Raw genomic sequence first — 24,068 nt, 5'->3', positions numbered from 1 at the left:
CCAACGGCAGCCGAGCGCCGCAGCCAATTAGAACAGAGAATACTCGACAGCGTCTGACGTCCCTTGCTGCGTAATAGCATTTGATGCCGTAGACCAATCAGAGAGCGTATTCTCCTGATAAGCACCGCCCACTAACCAGCTTTTCTCCTGTGTCATTGGTTGTCGCCTCGTGATGCACGGGAATGCCGCGTCATTTTAGCGCCAAACTCCGATGAAGCGGGACGGAAACAATCGCATGCAAAAGTTTGAACACCTCCTGTAGATTGACTTTATTTTTTAATTTTCTAAGTGAAAACCTTAAAGACCCCATCCTGTGATTTTTTTTTACATCGTTTGCATGTCAGTGTGATGTTGTTTGTGCTAGAATCATGAGTGAAATAAGTAATCTACATTATATGGTCTGAGCATTTCCATTTTGAAACTAGTGTTCAAGTGATAGTCTTAAACAAGCAAATCAGCTAGACTTTCTTACGTAGTAAACCTAAGGAAGCAATCCAGTCAGATGTCGGGATACAGAGGAGTGGTGGAGGGATAAAGGGGGTCTAATTGCACATAGATTTGTATGTACTGAATGTTAGTGGACGTGTAGAGTATATTCTAAGCAACACTGAAAGTATTAGGGAAATTTTCTCATGGAAATCATTTTAAGAAATTTAAAATAATTTAGAGATCTAATCAACTCTCTCTCTCTCTCTCTCTCTCTCTCTGTCTCTCTCTCTGTCTGTCTGTAAAGTGTAAAGTGACATTAAAGGTGCTATACAAATGCAATTCATTATTGTTATTACTTAATACACCCTCTGCACCGAACAGACTTAAATCAGACATGCAGAGAATTATTCTTATGGAGAGGATGAGTTCAACTATTTTGGAAGTAAACAGGACATAGTTATATACGTTTTACAAATACGTTTAAAGCTCTTGTGTAATGTGTAATTGTAATTTATTTTTCAAACATTCTCCTGCTTTGTCATTATATGGTAACAGTTGTGTAGTATTAAAAAATTACATCTTCATCATCTTTTCCGCTTTTCCATTTCAGGGTCGTGGTGATTAAAAATGACATTTTACACAATTACTAACATAGAAATCCACATCTCGAAATAATCTAAACCAAACCTTACATGTACTTTTGGATACAGTATTTTTACCCAAGAACAGAACAAGTCCAATTACATGCTTTTGCAGTGCTTTGTCCTTGATGGAACTCATAATGAAAACAGTGACAAATACTGTAAACTCTTCTTGCTTGCCATTTGCAAATTTTGTTGAATAAAATACCAGTTGTCAGTTTTTAATCTATGCAATAGTTATGATAACATGACACAAGAGTGGGAGAATGTTTACATTTTACATTTAAATTATATGTTACAATTCACTTAAAACATATGAGTACTTCATGTAACACAGAAGTAATAACACATTAATAATAATAATTTTCCTTAATTGTAAAATTAATTTCAAACCTAAATCAACACTATTAGTGTTAAATGAACACTGAGAGTGTTGAGAAGTTTACATTTTTACACTAATGGTGTTGATTTAACCCTGGTGAATTTGCTGTGTATAGGAACATACAGGGCTTGTGGGTTCGCACCCTGCCTCGAGTCTAAAGAGTTTTGTGCGTTCTCCCCGTGTCTGCAGGTGTGTCTTCCACAGTCCAAACACATATGTTGGTAGGTGCATTGGCTATTTAAAAATGACCACAGCTTTGACTGTGTGATGGACTGGTGCCTTGTCCAGGGTGTGCAGTGCCCAGTGATTCCGGACAGGCTCTGGACCCACTGTGGACCAAAAAGCATTTTAATTATCGGGAAAATATTTAATTTTTGGAAAATGCAATCAGTAATTTTAGCTAAAGCACACTCGATTACAACAATACTTGCACATGGAAGGAATAACAGAAGAACAACTGCTGAGCCGATGTCAGTGCAGTATGTAATTGTATGGTCAGGAAGCGTCTTACCACAAGGAGGGATGTTGCAATGGATATTACAGCTTAGTTGTGCAAAAACCACAGGTACTGGTCTAAAGACACATGGAAACTGATATGCTGAGATATGCTGAAAACTGGTGGCTCTGTTATGCAACGTAAACGTAATGAATTACCTTAATTTTTAAAATGACCAATTTCTGTATATGTCATGGGATCACAAAATGGAAGTTTCACAGATTGTTCAGCTAAAGTGAGTTTGTTACATAGCTACTTACTCAGGCTAGATATTCCTATGCTGTTCTTGATTCAATTAATTTTAATTGATATATTTACTTGACATTACTTGCAAATTCTAAGATATTTCCTTTCTTTATATGTTACAAATAATGTGAATGTTGACTTCATTTTTTGAGTACTGTCTATTTTCATTAATTCATTCTCTGTAACTGCTTTATCTTGTTCAGGATGTGGTGGAAAAATTATGACAGAAAATAAGACGGCTCTTGAGTCTCTGAGTCGGCATCAAGTGAGACAGCGATTTTTTATTAACGTGAGAGAGGAACGTGCGCGCAACCCTGTTTACACCTCTCTGCTGACCATTTTTGATCAGCGTCTTTTATACCAGAAAAAACCTTTGAAGTTCACCATCCGTTCACTCTTTTACATTTCAATCATCTTTCACTGTATCCTGTTCCCAAAACTCAGAGTTTCACACCATTTGTTTTCCAATATCTCCTGTATTTCTAACACCTTTCCAGACGTGCCCTGTGCCTCCCCCTCTACCTCTGTGGTCTGGAGACAAAGGGAGTTGATTGAAGGGAAGGTGTTGATGTTATTTGAAACACACACACACACATAAGTCTGCGGGCTCACACAGAGAATTAGGAATAAAACAATTTCAGTTTACACAAGCATGCATGGTCATTGCTGATTAAAATATCTCTATTTATTATGAATCATTTCTATTAACAAATTTCCATCACAAGGGTCAGAGTGGATCTGGGGCCTACACAGAATCATTGGGCGCAAGGCAGAAACACACTGGTAAAAGGCACCAGTCCATCACAGGGCAGTACTGTCTGTTTAGCATCAAATAAATATTGTACAGTTATCCATTACTGACAGGTCGGTAGTTAACAGTACTCACTTTAATGCTTTTTTTTTCACTAACTTTAAATTGTATATATTTAAACTTTAAATAATTGTTTTTCTGACTATTTCTAAACAAAGTCAATTTATTACAAGTCGTTTCAACTTGTTTAAACTTTCCTAGATTTATTTCGCTTCACTGGTCCTCTTAGTGAGAAAAGTCACTGCAAAACCATTCAAACTTGTTCTTTGCTATGATGAGGCACGTATGAGTTACCATATTATGATAATAAACTCAGCCATAGCGCATGAAGTGTCACAAATGGTTTGATGTGTGAGACAAATCATATACAACTGACTTTGGAACCAGAACCCAGCTGGACAGCTATGGGAGATTTTTGACTGGTGCCACCACTTTTTAAGGCTGAACAATGGATGTGTGGAAAAATATTTGTGAAAATATGTTTTAATAAAAAACAGTATTCTTCAAAAAGAAAGGCAGTTGTAATTGTTGGTATTGCCATTATGTATGCACATGCAGTTCCTGTGGTTTATTTTTGTAATGGTGTTATGATTATTATATGGTTGTGAACAAATTAAAAATGCTTAAAATCAAAATATGAATTTTTAAATAAATTTCATCTGAGCCTTTCCTAAAATAAACATGACTAATAGAAATGTTGTCATTCTCATTGTGTGAGCACGTCGAAACTTAACAGACGTGATGGTAGGAATGTGCAATTCAGTCCACACCCAACACACAGCAGTAAACACAGTATATGAATAAAAGCTGTATGGAGAGGTGGAACCATTAAAATACAAATACCTGGGTGAATTACACTAGTGATGAGATATAACACACAGAATTTTAATTCATATTTCAAGTTTACTCATAACTATAGTGTAATAGCTTGAAAGTTATGTCTTACTTATCTTTTCCGAACAAAAATTATGTGATCTCTATTGTAAGTATGCAATGATATTGTAAAGGATACTATTGAAATAAAAATGTTGTGTTCAGACATGAACTATAATTAAATATTTTAAAATACCATCTAAAACACATTGCACAGCATAAAAACATGAAAATCAGATACAATAACAATATAATAATACAATCAGTACATCAAGCATACAATCAATTCATAAATAAAAAATACACATTACTTTTAAGCATCATTGCATAGCAATCATCACTAAGAAGCTACGTAATATTATATAAACATGAGGCACAAATAATAAAATTAAATTGGGAATATCTTCCAAAAATGTTGAGTCCTTTATAAATCATGAACAATATGATAATCATGATCTACTCTTTTAATACAGCTGATTCATAGCCACAGATGGTTTACTAATACATCTAAATATTTAAGTGGGAATATAAAAATGGGCATATTTTTATTAATATTATACATATATATACTCCGAAATAAAAAGTTCAAGGAATTTCAAAATCAACCCAGTGTCCTCAGATTAACTGTTAATACATTTCAGTGCAGTCTGGGTCTTTGGATGTCTCACTGGATTTTCAGGTGGCTATATGTTACTCAATGACAAACAACAGAAGAAATGCTCCATAATTATCCAGAAGAATGTCTAGTTACATTAGAGTACATTGAATGGAAACAACATTTCTTTCATTCTCTTGTAAAAGTCACAAGGAGGCGTTGCAGCACCACAACAGGAACATTACATTTCAACATTCTACATCGTCAGAACAAAAAGCTACATATAAGTTGTTGGATCTCTGACTTTAATCCATAAAAACCCTAGAGGTATTACAGTTGTGCACATTTGTTTAATCACTGCTGATTAAATGTTCACCTTTTGTTGATTTTCTAAGTGAAAACAACCTCTATAAGACAGCGAGATTAATGTGAATTGTTCTGTACATTTGAGGGCACAGTGTATGTTTACATACTGAGTTTAGAGGATAGAAGATATATTCATTCATTTCTACTTAGAAATCAATATGCCATTTGATCAGAGGATGCCACACATTTGTGTTTGACTTATTCATATATGATTCATCAAATATTATGCAAATCGACCTGGTAGGTTTTGGGGCGTGAAATGAAGGGAAAAACATTCTGCTGAATCATTCAGTATACACGGTGCCGTTAGTGCAAAATAGAGATGCTTTGATCTGCCACTGCACAAGCAGGCAGAAGCGATTCACTAAAGGCCTGTCTGACAGTGTGCAGCACTGACATACTGTCTGGGTCGTAGAAGAGAAGAATGTGTGTGGTCCAGTCCAGCAGAATGCCCACTCTGATGGGCCTCTTGACCACTGACACGGCCACATTGCGAGCATTGTGGCAGAAAGAGAAGTCGCCATCGTAGTGTGAAAGCACCCAGGATTTGGGGTTGTAGCCTAGTCGGGATTCATTCCCCGAGCCTTTGCGCTCCATGCTGGAGTAGCACACACCCACCTTGAAGGCACCGCTGGTGCCCACCTCCAGCACCCAGCTATGTCGTCCGGAGGAGATGGGGTGGGAGCAGACGGCGTTGGGCCAGCTGTCAAATCGGTGTGGGTGGTAGGGTGGTGTCTGGCGCTGGCGTTTGGGGAGGAAGGTGAGGGTGCGGCAGTCAGACGACAGGGAGAGGAGGGGGCTGATGCTATGCTCATCAAACTGCAGACGAGTGGGACCATGACCTACAAAGGGCACAGAGAAAATGTGTGAAATGTCAATATGAGGAAAGACACAGCAGTTTTGAGATGTTCCACACAGACTTTAAGACTGATATATGAGCTCTTTTCTGATTGGCTACACTACACTCTACATGTTCCATGATATGGGCTTATAGGTGGAATCTTATAGATGAACTGAAAAAAAAAAAACTGTTTTTTAAGACCAACCTGGGAACAACACAACTTTGGCAAGAGCAACCTGGCCTTATAAATCAGCATCAATATTTATAGCACAGCAAGATTTCAGATTTTCTTCACTTGCACATTCATCAGTTATATGCATTACCATGTGTACACACTTCTATTAAACAGATTTGAATAAGTCTACCAAAAAAACAGGTATTTCATTCCCCAAATTTAAGTCATCATCTATATTGTCCGCTTGCTAGTTATCAGTCTACCTGTTCTTACCAAAGGGTGAAACACAATTACTGTGGACAAGTTGAACAGCCTTGGAAGAGATTACTAACTGCCTAATTCTGTTAGCTGCCTCACACTGGCCTGCATCATGAAATAGGGAAATGGGGGCCATCCTACACACAGAGAGTGAGAGAGATCAGTTTTTCTCTTTTGGACTCCTTAGCATGGATGTCTAAGGTATTACTGGAGATATAATTTGTGAGCTACTAATGACAGGAACTTTAAAACAGTTGTTTTTGAAATATTCAAAAACGTAATGTATAATAAAAATTAAAAATTCAAACATTCTCCCACTGGTTTGTCATTTTATGGTAACTGTTGCACAGTACTAAATTAATAATTGCTAGAATAATTATTCCAGAAAAACATAACCTAAAAATAAAGTAGTTTTAAAATTGAAAGGGAGAAGAATGTATTTATTATAAGTTCCATCAAGAAAAATGCACTGCAAAACATGTGCATTGATTTGTTTCATTCTTAGGAATAATATTGTATCCAAAGGTAAGTGTGAGTTTTGTTCTGGATGATTTAAAGATGGTGATTTTGATGTTAGAAATTTTTGATGTAACGTTATATATATATATATATATATATATATATATATATATATATATAAATTAACAACTGTCATTTTAAAAAATATACATTAGTCATCAGGAAATGAAAAAATACATGAGAATGTTTAAATTCAGAATTATAATTATATGTTACATAAAAATGCTTCAAATTTATTTGTATACCTAATAAATGAGATTAATATATAAGGTGTTTACAGACTGACGTATCACATGTTGCATTCAATTTTGCTTTTGCTGTAACATAATTTTCATAGTCACCTGCTCCTACACCTCATTAAATAATCATCTGTGATTGGTTTGTTTGCATAATATTGAAACATGTTCTGAGAAAGTAAATGGCCACACTGAATAATGAATTCTAACATGCTTTCTGGTGACTGAAGGCTTCTGAGCCTAGATAAGGTTCCTAGATGTGGTGTGTGTGTGTGTGTGTGTGCTGACCAGATGGTTCCAGCAGGATTGCACTAGCCCACAGGCCCAGCATAAGTTTACTGTCACTGCAGTCCCTAGTTAGATTCAGCTGCTCCGTATCTTTGGGCTCCCCAACACCCTCAGCCTCCTCGACCCTGATACACAGACAGAGTTATGATATAGTTGTACAGACACCATCTGTGTGCTACTTTATAACAGATGTGTTGTGTAAATAAATCTGAGAAATCACCTCTCTGAAATTTCCTGGTTGGAATTCTGCAAAGTAACAATAAAATACAGTATTCAGTGTAATTGATTATCATGAGCACTATTACAGGACATTGTGTTGCTTACTGTAAGATGGTCATGATTGCTGAACTAAAACCTCTGTCGATTTAAATGACTAAATTTAAATTCCTGCTAAATGGACAGTTATTAGTTGGCAAATTTTAAACCCACATACACTTTTTCTTATAATAATAAATAGATTTTTAAATATCTAATCTTAAAATGTTGGTTAAAAGGCCTATATCTTTCATTTTTCATTGTAAACTATTTCCTCCCTGAGGTTAATTTATACTAGGTCTATAAGGATATGTGAATTAAAAACAGTTATATTTCATTTTACATGTCTATTTTTCAACTGCCCTATATCTCAGAATGAAACTAGCTATATTTACATAGGTAAATAAGCCCTGTATTGTGCCTTACTCCAAAAGCAAATCAGACCGAAACGCTCTTTATAACTTCAAATCAATGGGTAGTTCTAGACTGCTTTACGCTGATAAATTAATAACACAAAATATACAATATATACATAACAGTAAACACATACATAAATACAATACAAAATAGGAATTTAATTTCCTTTATAGACTGCATGTATAATGGCACATAGAGAGCCATCAAAATGTTTTCCCTTTATACGGGACATTTAAAGGTTTATCTCTTTTTCCACTGCAGCATTTTTGAAATGCTATGTACAGCTAAATCTATTACACTTTTACTAAAGCTTTACGAATAACATATTTGACAGAGACATCCCCAGTTGACTGTTGTCAGACTGTCTGAAGCTTTGCTCCACCCTTCCCCTTGTGTCTCATTTCCTGTCCTCACCACAAGCATAGCATCGTTGGAGTGTGTGAGTGTGTGCACCAGGCTTGAGCGGGCTTTTGAGAGTGTGTCCAGGGCTTGATTCCAGTGGGCTCTCTGGGTGAGAAGACATTGCTCCACCCGCTCTTCCTCCCTGTGCACAGCCTCCAGCAAACGCTGCTCTTCTTCCTCCAATGCCTCACGCACAGCATTCACCTGAGCCACTACCCGCTCCCTCGCACTGCTCGCCTCCACCTGCATCATGTTCCAAATGCTGTGTTATAAATTCTTATAGACACTAATCATGTTATAATTCATTCATTCATTATCTGTAACCTCTTATCCAATTCAGGGTCACGGTGGGTCCAGAGCCTACCGGGAATCATTGGGTGCAAGGCGGGAATACACCCTGGAGGGGGCGCCAGTCCTTCACAGGGCAACACAGACACACACACATTCACTCACACACTCACACCAACGGTCACTTTTGAGTCGCCAATCCACCTACCAACGTGTGTTTTTGGACTGTGGGAGGAAACCGGAGCACCCGGAGACACCCACGCAGACACGGGGAGAACACACCAACTCCTCACAGACAGTCACCCGGAGCGGGAATCGAACACACAACCTCCAGGTCCCTGCTGCGCCACCGTGCCGCCCTCATGTTATAATACTAAGCATTATTATTTTGCTTGGATAATATGACAGTATGGCACAGCTATGATTAAAGATACGCCATAAGCACTGTATACATTATAAATGTCAAACACAAGGTGCATCAGTATATTGATTACAATCATCCCAGAACATGGTTAAAACCTGATATGTTTTATAAAACGAATCAGACTATTCAATAATGATTAATTATTCAAGAGAATAATACACCAGATTTAGTCAAAACCTTTTTCATGAATGTATTTAAAGGATTTTTATAAATTTGTACAAAAACACAATGAATAATAGCTCAACATTCAAGAGACATTTTACAAATTCTTCACCAGGTATTTGTTTACGTATCCAGGACTAAGAAAATGTAGAGGGAAATGTCAAATCTTTAAGCAGGTAATACTCCTAAATTTCAGAATCAGTTCCAAATTCAGTTGCGCCTTAAGACTCACCTGAACAGCCTTCTCTTTTGCAGCCAGTGTTTGTTGTATGAAGCGTTCGATCCGAAGGGTTTGCAGCTGCATTTTCTCACAGATGTCCACCAGCTGGTTCTAAAACACAGAACATTTCAAATGAGCAACATTACAAGATTTCCATAATACAACTGTTAAAATGTAAACAATGTAATCTGTCGAAGTGTGATGTGAAATGTGTCCTTCTTAGGTTCATGTCACCACTGTAAACAAAACAGTGTTGGTAAATTATACATTGAATCTCTTTGTTTACATCTTAGTGGCATTCACTGTGGAACATGTTCTTTAAATAAATGCTGTTAATTCAGAAGAGTGTCCAGGTCAGTGTGATAAAATGCTATCATGCTAATATGGTTTAGCTGCATGTCAACATGCTGACACAATCAGCCAAGGTGTTAAACACACACACACACACACACATATATACATATAGTGTTGAATTAAGGTTTATGTCCTATATATATATATATATATATATATCTGAAGGCGTAAATACGAACAGCCTTATGGGCAAATACCACCACTAAAGGACACTTGTGGGTGTCCTTAAAGGCCTCAGCAATTGTAGTTTTTGTGTTTTTAAACATTACATGTTGCAGGGTGCCAGCAGTGGTTTCTGAATCCACATTTAAAGGATAAATCACTCCAACGACTCTTCTTCATGTTAAAAAAAAAAAACAATCATTGTACTGACCTTTAACGGCCTGCGTGTAACAAGAGATTGTATACTAAAGTTATTTTAGACAAGCTCACCCCAGGTGCGGAACCTATGGAGCACCATTTGATTCTTGTTCCTATTATTCACTTTTAGTCCGTTAATGAATTAGTTCTGCTACAGGACTCACCCTCGCCGCCGAGGCTCGTTCAGAAAGCTGTGTTACTGTGTGACTCTGGCAAGAACCGAGAGAGACACAACTCGAACACACAGGTCTCCCCTCAGAGACACAGAACCGGTCCAGTTCAGACGCGTGAACCGAGCACAACCTCACTTCATCAGCAGCGCGGGAATCAGTCGAAGAGCCCGCCGTCACCGCGCCATTGGAGTAATAAAAGGTCCTTGTGGTGTTTATCCGGGGGTCCTCAGAAATTTTACTAATGCCCGACTTAAAGTCGCCATTGAGTTCCGCAGACCCCCGCACAGAGTCTCTCTCGGGCCCCGAGTCCTCCAACGACACCACGGTTAAATCACACTCTCCATATTCCTCACTCATGACTCCCGGAGAAAAATATCAAACTGTTCGGAGTCCTGTCCCGGGGAAAAGTGCTTATCTTCAGCCGGACCGGCCTCTGTTTTGTCTGCGGAGCTGCAGGTGTATCAGGCCTGGTCTGTACCTGTCACAGGTGTACAATGCGGAAGCTCGAGTTCCAAAGTTGAATATCCAGTTTTTCAGAACAGACCAGAAAAACGCACACACAGAAATGAAGAGGGAAAGCCGGTTTCACTCCCGGTAATGGACGGAATTGGTGTGAGCTGAAAGTGTGCCATTCAGTGCCTCAGGTTTCACCTTAGAACCATTACTATTCTGGGAGAAGGCGGAATGGGAAAACAGTGACTGGCTGACGTTAATGGTCAACTCGAAAGTGGCTGATAGTCCTGCAACTTAGTTTTGTGTGTGTGTGTGTGTGTGTGTGTGTGTGTGTGAGAGAGAGAGAGAGAGAGAGAGAGAGAGAGAGAGAGAGAGAGAGAGAGAGAGGATGTACACAGTTCCCTATCAAATTTACCAGATATGAAACAGAAAATATACATTTAAGTTTGAAAGCCTTCATCTACTCATTCTCAGATTATATACCTGGGTGGAGATTGTTTAATTTAATGTAACACTTTGACGTAAAATATAAAATAAACAAATCAAATGTGTCATTTACAGTCCATATTTCCTAGCAAGTAGTGGAGCCCTTTTGCCTTTATTTTATAATTAATTTTTGTCAGGAAACATATTTTTACTTTTGCAGAATAATCGTTTTCTTTTGCACATCCCATGTTCAGCCTCAGAAGCTGGTTGTTTTATTCTGCTTCTTATAATACACGTCATTTCAAACACGTTTTAATTTTTAATAAGTAATGATCGCTCCACATCTTTTCAGACCCCGAGTGCTGAGATATCTTAAGGAAAGAAGCCCTTGAGAACTTTTTAAAATCAGAAGTGAGACCGCAGCTTTTTTTCCTGTTTCTCAAAGATGAAAGCTTTATGATCTCATGGTTTTCTTTTAATGGATCATGACATTAATGTTTTCATTTATTAATATATTTCATACCCTTACATATTTTTAAGTCCATTTTTTCCCCACTCAGTGTTCTTTGACTTTCTGCTTCTTTATGCAACTGAATTATCTTATACCTCCTCAATCCACCAATTAATCTAGAAATAAAATAAATGTAAAAGTGTCCACTAACTTTTGTACAGTGCCATGTTCACTGCTGTATGCACAATTTCAAGCATGCTTACTGAAATGTATCTGATTAACAGAATCTTAGTCCACATCCTCACACAGAGAATCTTTCGAAACTGTGTAAAATGTTCATTCTTATTTTGCCCTGTCACCAAGATTTTTGAATGTTTTACATCAATTTTTATAGTTTATTTCTGTTTGCTAAATACTGTTGATGAGTGAAAACAACTGATTTTTTACTTAGCATTTTTATCAATAAAGTTTGAGTAGAATGACCAAATCACAAATTCTTGCTTTATTTATTTATTTATTTATTGTAGATGTTGTATGTTAGGAACCATGAATAAATTAAGCTAATTGAAGGAATTGCTTTCACTGCTTTTTAAAAAACTTTTATTTGTTGGTCAGTTATTGCAGGAAGGCTGTTAGAAAACAAACTCTTTATTTACATCACTGCCTTTGGATCAAACATGAGCTGGTTTCTATGAACTTTTAGTGGACGTTAGTTTGGTATGGAAAGGAAAACTATAAATATACGCATCACTAAATTAGTTTAACAGTACTGGTTGCATTCTTTTTGTAATGAAACCTGTAGTTTGTCAGTGTTGGAGTTATATCCAATATTCATGTGTGAAAGCATATTATCAATCTAGTTAATGTGAAATCGTTGTTATTCATTCATTCATATTCTGTACCCTGTTTAGATTTCCATATGGATTTAAAAAAAACATATTTTTGAATATTGTTGGAGTGGAGTGAATATTGCTGTGAGTATATGATTGCACTCTGCCATGTGAGTATTTGTGATAATTCTGAAGCAGAAGAGCGCGCATGTTGTTCTGATGTTTCTCCAGTAGAAGGCACTCTGAGCACACAAGCTCTTTTTCTGTGTCACTTAAAGTCAACTTGAAAGGTCCATCAGAATGCATTTTGCTTTCTCCATGACCCCTCTGGCCATCGATTGAACTTCTGAACACAGTTTTTTCACACATAGAAATGATGGCTCTACAAGAGTAACAGTGAAAACGTGTTCTTGAAAACACGAGTTCAGTACAAGAGCAATTATATTCAGATGAATAATTTCAAAGCAAAATATTCAGAGGTGGAAATCTGGAGACTTAAATTCAAAAGCAGCAAAATTCAGATGCATAATTTCAGTGCAAAAAAATCAGTGCTACAAATTCAAAGGTGGTAATATTTCAAAGTCTGATGAGACAGATTTGCTTCCATAATTCTCCCTCAATCTGAAGAACACATTTACGATGCCAAGAACCCTTTAATCTTGCAAAAACGCTCATTTATTGTTCAGTGTTCTTTATAGAACTATTTTCTTTACTAAGTAACCCTTTTAAACCATCATTTTTAATTGTCTACATATTTAAAAATCTTTTTCAAGAAAAACAAATTCAATAATGCCTTAAAAGTGACTAATAATAATGTGTAACTGCACACCATCACGTTATATTTCAGCAAGTGTAGATACATGAATATGCATTTAGAGCCCTTCTGTCTCCACTCCTCCCACTGCCACTTGTCTGATGCACGAAAGCCCTGTCCCACAAGCTGAGGGGGTTTGTTACTTAGGTTTATGGTGTAAGAAATTCTGTCTTCATCTTGGCTGAGAATTGATATTGACCAGTCTGAAGCAGGTCAAGCATTTTAACAGACTTGTTCTTTTTTTTTTTTTTGGCTTTAGCTCAAATAAGGACTTAAAAAGGCCATACAATATTTGTGCCACAAACAAAGTTTTGCTTCTTATCCGAGTTTTCTGTTCCACTTTAAATGGCACAAAAGTCACATGGTGTACTACAATAAGAAACTTGTGACTAAAAAGTCAACTTCGCCCTAAAAAGTTTTCCTATGAAGGTGGAACAGAACATTTGAAACAGATGATCATAGAGAAGTGTGTCTGTGTAGAGTTTGGTGTGTTCTCCCTGCATCTGCATAGGTTTCCTCCCACAATCTAAAAGATTGGATTTACTTTGCCAAACTGTCCACAGGTGTGAGTGTGTGGATGAGTGTGAGAAATTTCTAAATGTGTGAGGTAGTGAGAGGCTGGGTGAGTGTATTATTACCTGCGATGGACTGGGGCCCTGTCTGTGTGTTTTTTCTATAATGTCCAATTATTGTGAGAATTCTCCAGATCTATCACAACCCAGAATGGGATACATGGTTACAGGGGCAGGGAAAGGAATGACAGACAAAAGGAAGGAAGGAAGGAAGGAAGGACGCTCGTCTGAGGTGCTAGGGCCCAAGAATCAAACATTTTTTGATGTTCTGATAAAGCCAATTTATCATATGTGTTTCACATTACTATCCCTAATAGACTATTTTGGATACCTGACAAGTAAGAAATATAAGTATAATTTTACTAGTCAGAATAAGAATGTAAGATATTTGGTGATAATGTAATTACATAGAAATTAATGGATAATAACCTGTTGTTAATGAGGTGCAGCTCATTAAGACTTGTGGTGCAGCAGGTAATGTCACAAGCCCAAAATTCCCCAGGGACCTGGAGGTTGTGTATGGAAGCAAATCTGTCTCATCTGACTTCTAAATATTACCACATTTGAATTTGTAGCACTGATTTTTTTTTATTTTGCACTGAAATTATGCATCTGAATTTTGCTGACGAAATACAAACACAACTTCCATACTGTGGAAAAACTACACGTTTACCTTCCTTTTTATATTATCTCTTTATTTTCAAAGTGTCTCAAAAATCTGAAAGCCTCACTAAAGACACAATATAACAGACTACTGATATCCTGAAGATGAAGAAATTTTACTGTGGAATGTTTTTGCAACGGCCCTGTGAACAGAGCGTGTGATATGACAGAATGTGGAAACATGAGCTTTGGAGTAAATGTCCTATGGCATTTTGATTTTTTTTAGTTGTCAGATTATCAAGAATCTGAAATTGATTTTACAGAAGGTGTAGTACAAATATAATATCCCAAAGTGCAGAGTTTAATTCATAACGTTGTGTTTGTTTAAACAGTGAATGTCGGTTATTTCTAATAATATTATAAATATTTATATAGAAATGTGTGTTTGTAGATTATATATTTGTTGTAACAATGCTTCTTGGCAATGAATCTAATAACGCTGAAAAGCCTGTAAATTTCCCTTTTCAATGGTGCCACATTTGTAAGGGACATGTGTTTGTGGGATGAGCAGCAGAGCTGAGGATGTGGGATGCACCCATGAAAGATTTGCCAAATCCTCTCTGCCAAAGCCAATTACATTGTACAACCTATGTTTATAAGTAATTTCTTCAGTTTTATTTGTATAAGCTCCATTTCTTAGTGCCGTTCAAATTAAAGTCAAATGTCCATATGGTTAAATATGTTTAAAAAGACAAAACGCTTTCATGGGGTGTTCTAATTTTCACACGACTCTATCCCCACAGTTCATGTGTCCACATTCTGTCATGTCACATGTTCACAGGGCCATTACAAAACATTTCCACAGTAAACTTTCTTCATCTTCAGGATATCAGTAGTCTGTTATATTGTACCTCGAATGTGCTTTTCAGATGTTTAAGACACTTTGAAAATAAAGAGATAATATAAAAAGGAATGTAAACGTGTAGTTTTCCACGGTATGGAAGTTCTGTTTTTATTTCGTCATCTAGCGGCGACAGAGTGCAACTAGTGCACCATTTAACGTGAAAGAGAAAATCGTAGTCGATTGCTCATCCTTTGTATCCCGGATGTGTATCTAAATTTTGTAACTCGTATTTTGGTACCTGAATTTCGTCTACCGAATTTGAGCAACTTCGAAATATATTGTTTACATTTTTTGAGCTGGAAAGAAGCAAGGTTCCAAGAATCAGTAACGGAACCGGTTCAAGAACCGGAGTTCATTTGGTGGAAAAGCGCTATGGCTGACAGCAACAAATCAATGTTCTGATTGGTTAAACAAACCTCGCGATGTGATTGGTCCAGCTAAAGCTATTGGTCCATCAATTGGCCGTTAAAACAGGGTCTTAAATCTGCAACTGCAAAAAGAGATTCGCACACGCAGCAGAGAAGGAGAGAATGTGTGGCTTTTTTCCACCTCATTCAAAAAAATCCCACTGTCACATATGGAGCCTTAAAAAGGTTTGCTCTTGCACATTTAAAGCCGTTTGAGAAGGTACTGATTCACACATTCACAACACTTGATTTACAGATGTAAATCTTTTTTACAAATTTGTGATTTTTAATTATTATTGTTGTTGTTGTTACTTTAAATTTGTGCATTCCAATACATTAGTGGATTTTAGTTTTACGTATTTGCTCAAACTCAGTTACAAAGCCCGTTACATTTGTGAGTATTGTTTTACAAACTCAAAATCTTTTTGACCCTTTTTTGACTCCATATTTCTCGGGGGTGCCTTCCCATTGGCTAATGAATTTTTAAGTGACAACTCGGTGTCCAAGGTATTTTGGACTGCGCATGCGTACTCCGCGTTGCAGCTCAGCAATGGAGACACAGTGGGGATTACTGCATTCATTCATTCATTATCTGTAACCCTTATCCAGTTCAGGGTCGCAGTGGGTCCAGAGCCTACCTGGAATCATTGGGCGCAAGGCGGGAACACACCCTGGAGGGGGCGCCAGTCCTTCACGGGGACTGCACAGACACACACACATTCACTCACACCTACGGACACTTTTTTTTTTTTTTGAGTCGCCAATCCACCTTCCAACGTGTGTTTTGGACTGTGGGAGGAAACCGGAGCACCCGGAGGAAACCCATGCGGACACGGGGAGAACACACCAACTCCTCGCAGACAGTCACCTGGAGCTGTGTGACTGCGACACTACCTGCTGCACCACCGTGCCGCAGTGGGGATTACTGTGAAAACAAACTCGTTTGTCTGTCGTAGATACTGATCTGAGGCAAATGCACAGTGATGTCTGTGTTTACTCAGGATAAAACCGAATAAATGAGCATTTATTTCTGTTTATTTGTAAAATATTTTATGAGTGCTTGAGCTCCTGTTCAGAGTCCCGTGTACTAACGTATTGAACCTATTCCACAACGGCTATTATGATTTAAATGCTCAGATTTTACTTTGATGATCAGAGTTACTGTTTTTAACACATTTGATATGTGCATTTTGTGTTACATGTGAAAAGAGAAATGTTAATGTTCCTTTAATGAATGCAAATTTAATAAAGATGTATTTAACTTCTGTAAAGTCCATTGTCATTTTTGCATTTTGCGAGGAAATGTGAATGATTCATTAAAAAATAATAATAATTAATCATTATCAGCAATAATTATAATAAGTATTATTAATAAACAAGAACAGGTGAAGTGACAAAAAATGTAAAATGTTCTAATAGTATGCAGTTTAACCTCCTCAGTCCCGAGAGAGGACACGTCAAAAACAAATGATGTTTTGCAAAGAAATATGTTTACTACAGCCATTTAAATGTCGCAATACATTTTTTTTTTTTGTATACTGGACATTTGGAATTAAGGGCATAGACTCCGCATGAGTTTGAAAACTTCAGATATTTATTACTACTAACACAGGATCCAAAGCAAGTGTATATTCTATGTTAAGTGTTAGGGGAATCATGTAATACATTTTTACAGTAAAAATTACATACTAATATGGAAGTACATATAAACATTTTGCAGTACATTTCCATTAGTTTAAAACAACTGAATTATCTTATTAATGTTCCTCATTTATCACTATTTAAGTCAATACATTAAACATCTTGCTTCTATTTTTTTCCTTAAATTTCTCTTAGATTTATTTTCATATAATCCATGTAGTATGCACTAAATGTATTTCATTCAAATTTGTTAATAAAAATAGAATTACTAAAACCTCCGGTCAAAATATTCAGCATGTCAGTTTTGCTACATCCAAATTGTTGACAAAATGCAAATTGTTTCTCAATTTGTAGACCCTGTCCCTTGGGATCTGAGTAATGGCTGGAATTTATACTACTGGTTTGTAACACAATCTAATGCAGGGTAAACGCAAGCATTCCATCACAATTTGTGATTTCAGACTGTGATGTTTTGAGCCCAGGCGGCACGGTGGTGCAGCAGGTAGTCATACAGCTCCAGGGACCTGGAGGTTGTGGGTTCGATTCCCGCTCCGGGTGACTGTCTGTGAGGAGTGTGGTGTGTTCTCTCTGTGTCCGCGTGGGTTTCCTCCGGGTGACTGTCTGTGAGGAGTGTGGTGTGTTCTCCCCGTGTCCGGGTTTCCTCCGGGTGCTCCGGTTTCCTCCCACAGTCCAAAAACACATGTTGGTAGGTGGATTAGCGACTCAAACGTGAATGTGTGTCTCTGTGTTGCCCTGTGAAGGACTGGCGCACCCTCCAGGGTGTATTCCTGCCTTGTGCTCAATGATTCCAGGTAGGCTCTGGACCCACCGCGACCCTGAATTGGATAAGCGGTTACAGATAATGAATGAATTAATGAATGTTTTGAGCTGTGTACCATTTTGCCAAGCTCGTATGATAGTTTGGTCACTAACTAGACCCCAAAAATCAAAGTACTGTTGAAAGTAGTTCTAAAGTGTCCAGTGTTCTCTGTCTGCATCAGGTGTGTACTGTGGATCCACATATGCTGGAACATCAAAAGGTTTAAATGCTGCAATGCTTGAATAAGAGCCGTGATTGTCCAGACTGTTCAGCTTCCTGTAAAATATTTCATAAGGACCACCTTAATTCAAAAACAATATTTACAATTACAAATATACAGTGTACATACCCATTTGTTTCTCATGCTTTAAGTGCAGTCTTAGGTTAAATAAAAATGTCCATTAAAATGTATTTTAGACCAGGCTTGGTAATCTGGAGCTGATACCCCCTACTACATAATATGCTTACAATTAACAAAATTGAACAATATTTAAAATTACAATGCCTTTTATTTTAACATTAAGCTAAGTTTGATTTAAGTTACCTCTTCCTTTTCATCTGGCATGTCCTCAGAATCACTGGAGTCCCTATCACTTTCCCTGTCCTGTGTATATTCATCCTCACTACTCTCAACACTGCAGTCACTATCATCTAGTAACTGAAGAACATCTTCTACTTTTAGGCCTAAACAGACATGAGAAGATAAGCATACCAGAAAATCTATGAACAATAATGTAATATCGATCATTAGATGCACGTACTCGCGATACATAGAATGTTAAAGTCAGCAACATTCCATAGACTAATTCCAAATGTCCATATAGCTGGACACAAATGTTTCGCTCGAAATTTCGAACTGTGAAAATAACTTTCCATTGTTGGTATAATTATTTTTCGCATCAGTATATGTCTAAAATAACATATCACAAAGACTTTTCAGTTACCAATATGAAATAATGAAGAAAAACTTTTTTCGGTCACGAAGGCTGGGTGCGTCTTTCTCAGGTGCTGCCATTTCCAGGACTATTTTCGACAACCAATCAAAAAAAACTAAACGTACTTGACCAACCAATAGAAAGCCGTAGTTGGGCAGAAACCTGTAAAAGTGGGTGGGATCTTGAAAAACTTGCTGTCGAGTTAAAAAAGCCAGAAAAAAAATGTCCAGCATACTGGACGTTTGGAATGAGGAGGTTGAGCAAAAAAGGGCTATATGTTTAAATATTAGGAAAGGGGAAATTCTATTCAGCACAGTTCATCAGAGCGATACTCGGCACACGCGGAGTCCTAAAGCCGAATAACAGACGCTTGCTGCAGTTGAGCCGTGAACAACGTCCAGTGCACTGAGTTGTCACTCAAAAACTAATTAGCCAATGGGAAGGCACCCTGAGAAAACCCGCCCACGCGATAGGTTTGTGCCCAAAATGCTCGCAAAACTCAGGGACGAGTCGCACATAAGTCGGAGTGCGACTAGTGCAGCTCGCGCACAACACTCAAGAGAATTCGCGCACAAAACTGACAGAGAGCACGCGCAAAAGTCATGGAGCACAAACGTCAGAGCTGGATATTTTGTTTGCAAGTTATAAGTTTTATGTTTGAGATTATTTTTTTGTGCGATTCGTTTTGGCACAAATCTGATTCCGTACATTTACCGGATGGACCCTAGGCATAGCACATACTTGTGGAGGAAACATGGCGGTAACCAGGTGAGTGTGATCAGTGTGTTGGCTGTAGGTAAGTTTCTCTACTGTTAGTGATGTATTATGTCCACTAGAGGGAGTCGGAGGCCAATGTAGATTCATTTCAGAGTCTCAGACTGTGCTGCGTCCCAAAGCCTGGCAGCTTCCACTGAAAGCTGTTGCGATGTGAAAGGTGTCAGGATTAGGATTAGGGAAACACACAGCATTCCTTACCATGTCAAACTCTCACTTTTTATGTAGCACCATGCAGTATTCAATGGTAGCATTTGTGTTTTTTAAAGTTAAAAATGCAAGTTTTTCTTTTCTTTTGAGCTGATTTCTCTTCAGTTTTTCTCAGAAACGGAATCTGGAGTAGAACGGTGAATAACGGTGTATGAAGTTGCGTCAGTGACACTGCACTTGTTTTGATGCCAGTTCGCTGTGGACAAACGGCTGGGAAATGGCAGCTACAAAACAGCACCGGCGGACTGAATCTTTTGGGGAAATACTGAAACTGGACAAGGTGAAACCAAGTCAAATCAGCTTGTTACTGGAGACGAACTGGACTTTCCAGCGACTGCAATTCTGCGCAGGGTTTTCACAAAACTTCACAAGGGGACAACGGTTTCAGTTTGATAGTGGTATTGGTAAGACAACAGTGGTTGCTAAGCAAAATGACAAAGGTTTTGTAAGTCAAATTGTTGTGCTCTAGATTGCTTGTACCTTTTAGTACAACATTCCTGTTAATCTAGATATTTCTTTTAGGGTTAATAAAACTGTTAGTCAGTATACCTAATGATTTACACAAGCAGAGTAAACAAGAGATGTGTTCAAAGTGTTTTTTCAGAATAGTTTGAAAATATATATCTTGGGGTTGTGTTTTCAGTCCCTGCCTCAAGTGACTGTCAGTGAGGTGTTGTGGTTTGGTTTCCTCCCGCAGTCCAAAAAGACCCAATGGTAGGTGGATTTTATATTCATGAGTGTCTGTAGTTGTCAGTGTTGGAGTATGTGTGGTAACACCTGCCCCCAGTGATTCAGAGTAGGCTCCAGACCAACTGCCCCTACATAGGAAAAAGCAATTACGGAAAATGAATGAACGAAACATTACATCAGTAAAGCCAAAAACAGAGTGAGACTCAGAGTCCGTGGGTGTGTTCCACTGCTCACCATTAGCTGTTTAAGGCTTCTTTGATGTTTAAACTTTAATGAAGTCAAGATGTTCAAGGCATCAGAAGCTTGTTCATCTCACACCCACTTCACCTTCCTTAGTTAAGATCAATGAAGTTAGTTTATCAGATCTACACATATGAATTGAGACTATTTATTCACCAAACACGTGAAATCCAACAATGCCATGTTAGTCATTTATTATGAGATGCAGTGTCTCAATCACAAGAAATGTGAAAATGTTATTTAATTTGGATTGATTCCTCCGCCCTTATTTACAACGTTCCATAAAAGCCTGGTTGTGTTCTGATGTCATGCCCTGTGCCTTGTGTTTTTCTGTCATGTGCTCCTTCAGCACATGGCTCTGTTTTGTTTTGGTCCTGCCCTCTCTTTATCTCTTCTAGGTGTTCCTTGTGTGTTTCCCCTTGTTTTCAATGCTCTTTTGTCTAGCCTCACATGTGTGTGTGTGTATGACTGTTTACTTCCCCCACATTGCGGTTATTTCCTGTTTGTTCATATCCAGTATATTCTAGTTGTTTTTTTCCCGTATCCTGCTTGTGTCTAGTTTCTGGTTTTGTATCACTCAGTTCTGCTGCTACACACAGTTCTCGGGTGGTTTATATCCTATATGCTGATGCTTAGTATTGACCACATTGACTTCAGACTCAGCTGTTTTTCTATATAAATTGTGGAAAGCCGTGTGTGCTCAAATAAAAACTTTGCCAGCAATAAATACACCTTTAGTTAATTGAATTATATTAGAAGGGCTGCCTGGATACATTTGGACATAAAGCACATGGTGGTAACAAGGACATTTCCTACGATAAGAAGTACAAGCAGTGACTTAAAAGAGTAAAAAGGAGGTCGTGTGCATACTGTATTTTTGTATTATATTAATATATACACAGTTGTGTAGATTTTGGTATAATTTTTCTGTTTTTATTTTTCTTCATAAATTTATAATCACTATCCTTAACAAAATGTATGCAAGTATGTAGGCAACACACTCACACATGGACATTTTTGAGTCGCCAATCCACCTACCAACATGTGTTTTGGGACTGTGGGAGGAAACCGGAGCACCCGGAGGAAACCCACACGGACACAGTGAGAACACACCAAATTCCTCACAGACAGTCACCCGGAGCGGGACTCAAACCCACAATCTCCAGGTCCCTGGAGCTGTGTGACTGTGACACTACCTGCTGCGCCACCGTGCCGCCCTTCTTTTAAACACTTATAAGGAAAAGAAATGTTCTTCCTGTTCTTTTTGTCTGTTTTTTTTTTTTACCCATGGGAGTTCCCTGCATATCTTTATTTTATATAATTTATTTGTTTTTTAAACATAATGCCCAAACATGACATCGTGTTTTATCTTTTATAGTAAGCTACAGGGGTGTTGTTGGTACAGCAGCTGAGTCACCAGTGAGACAGCAGTTTTTAAAGGCATCTTATGTAACATAGGTGACATTCAGCGTATGACAAAGCAACAAGTAGATCATGTAAATATAAAAAACTCGGTTCAATACACTTTTGTGTAAAGTGCTTTTAAAAACTGGCTTTGTCACAAAGGTACAGTTGAAACCGGAAGTTTACATACACTATATAAAAAGAGAGAACTGGTGTAACTGAGCCATGATTGTAGGCCGCCTTGCTCGCATCTGCCTTTTCAGCTTTGCCCATACATTTTCAATAGGATTGAGATCAGGGTTTTGTGATTACCACTCCAAAACATTGACTTTGTTACCCTTAAGCCACTTTGTAACCAGTTTGGCGGTATGCTTTGGGTCATTGTCCATTTGGAAGACCCATTTGCGCCCAAGCCTTAACTTCCTGGCTGATGTCTTGTTTCTTCAGTATTGACACACAATGGTCTTTCCTCATGACGTCATCTATTTTGTGAAGTGCACCAGTCCCTCTTGCAGCAAAACAACCCCACAACATGATGCTGCCACCCCGTGTTTCACAGTTGGGATGGTGTTCTCAGGCTTGCTAGCTTCTCCCTTTTTCCTCCAAATGTAACGATGGTCATTATGGCCAAACAGTTACCTGTCAGACCACGGGACATGTCTCCAAAAATTAAGGTCTTTGTTCCTGTGTGCATTTGCAAATATTAATCTGGCTTTTTTATGTTTCTTTTGGAGTAATGGATTCTTCCTGGCAGAGTGGCCTTTCAGCCCATGCCGATAAAGTACCCGTTTCACTGTGGATAAACACACACTCTTACCAGCTTCAACCAGCTGAGTTGATTTGCACATTTCGGACCAAAGCACGTTCATCTCTGGGACACGGAACCCGTCTCCTTCCTGAGCCGGGTATGACGGCTGGACATTCCCATCTTGTTTACACTTGCGTATAATTGTTTGTACAGATGAACGAGGCCCCTTCAGGCATCTGGAAGTTGCACCCAAGGATGAACCAGACTTGTGCAAGTCCACAATTCTCTTCCTGATATCTTGGCTGATTTCTTTAGACTTTCCCATAATGTTTTCCAAAGAAGCATTGTGTTTCAGGTGTGTGTCTAATTAACTCAGATGTTTCCAATAAACCTATGAAGCTTCCAAAGACATGACATCATCATATGGGCTGTCCCAAATTGTTTAAAAGCAAGTGTATGTAAACTTTTGACTTTGCAGAAAGTAATAAAAATGCCTTTAAAAATGTTCTCTTTCTCATTATTCTGGCATTTGGCAAATATAAATAATTTAATGGTAATCCTAACTGACCTAAAACAGGAAAGGTTTATTCTGATTTCATGTCAGACAGTGAGAAAAACATGCATATGTGTCTTTTTATATAGTGTATGTAAACTTCTGGTTTCAACTGTAACTCTGTCAGAACATGGGGAAGAAGTCTTGAGATTAATCAAGACTTATTAGAGAAACACCTCCATCTGAAAATGTTCTATTATGCTATTGTTTAAATATACACGCTCAGAAAAATTGTACAGTAGAGGTACATTACTGGTCACTAAAGGTACAAACAGTCTAAATGTACCTTTTAAAGGTACAACATTGTTTAAAAGTCCATTTGTGTTCCCTAAAGGTACATTACATTTCTCTTCTCCAGAAAGAGAGGTGAATATTTGTGAGC

General features: G+C 37.9%; 1 protein-coding gene and 1 long non-coding RNA gene across 2 annotated transcripts; one reads left to right on the top strand and one right to left on the bottom strand.

The window, feature by feature from the left end:
* Positions 1 to 3,998: 3,998 nt before the first annotated feature.
* On the bottom strand, positions 3,999 to 10,644 carry bspry (B-box and SPRY domain containing). Its single transcript, XM_066661686.1, has 6 exons — positions 10,203 to 10,644; positions 9,337 to 9,435; positions 8,243 to 8,473; positions 7,377 to 7,402; positions 7,157 to 7,281; positions 3,999 to 5,681 (listed from the first exon to the last, which is right to left on the bottom strand). Exons 1-6 carry the CDS (start codon positions 10,566 to 10,568, stop codon positions 5,146 to 5,148), a joined length of 1,383 nt encoding a protein of 460 aa, XP_066517783.1. The 5' UTR covers positions 10,569 to 10,644; the 3' UTR covers positions 3,999 to 5,145.
* A 9,040-nt stretch (positions 10,645 to 19,684) lies between these two features.
* Positions 19,685 to 23,582, top strand: LOC136686958 (uncharacterized). The gene is made up of 4 exons (XR_010800396.1): positions 19,685 to 19,835; positions 20,157 to 20,455; positions 20,695 to 20,765; positions 23,120 to 23,582. It is a non-coding gene; the product is annotated as an uncharacterized lncRNA (long non-coding RNA).
* Positions 23,583 to 24,068: the final 486 nt, after the last annotated feature.

This window comes from Hoplias malabaricus, chromosome 2 (genome assembly GCF_029633855.1).
Source record: "Hoplias malabaricus isolate fHopMal1 chromosome 2, fHopMal1.hap1, whole genome shotgun sequence".
Lineage (NCBI taxonomy): Eukaryota > Metazoa > Chordata > Actinopteri > Characiformes > Erythrinidae > Hoplias > Hoplias malabaricus.
The sequence above is the reverse complement of the archived record's forward strand: the minus strand, read 5'-3'. Positions and strand labels throughout refer to the sequence as shown.

Excerpts from the sequence above, each read along its gene's own strand:
- bspry (XM_066661686.1), bottom strand. The coding sequence starts at position 10,568 with ATGAGTGAGGAATATGGAGAGTGTGATTTAACCGTGGTGTCGTTGGAG. Across the intron at positions 8,474-9,336 it reads CAAAAGAGAAGGCTGTTCAG|GTGGAGGCGAGCAGTGCGAG; the intron begins GTGAGTCTTAAG and ends AACATGATGCAG. Across the intron at positions 7,403-8,242 it reads CCAACGATGCTATGCTTGTG|AATTCCAACCAGGAAATTTC; the intron begins GTGAGGACAGGA and ends GTTACTTTGCAG.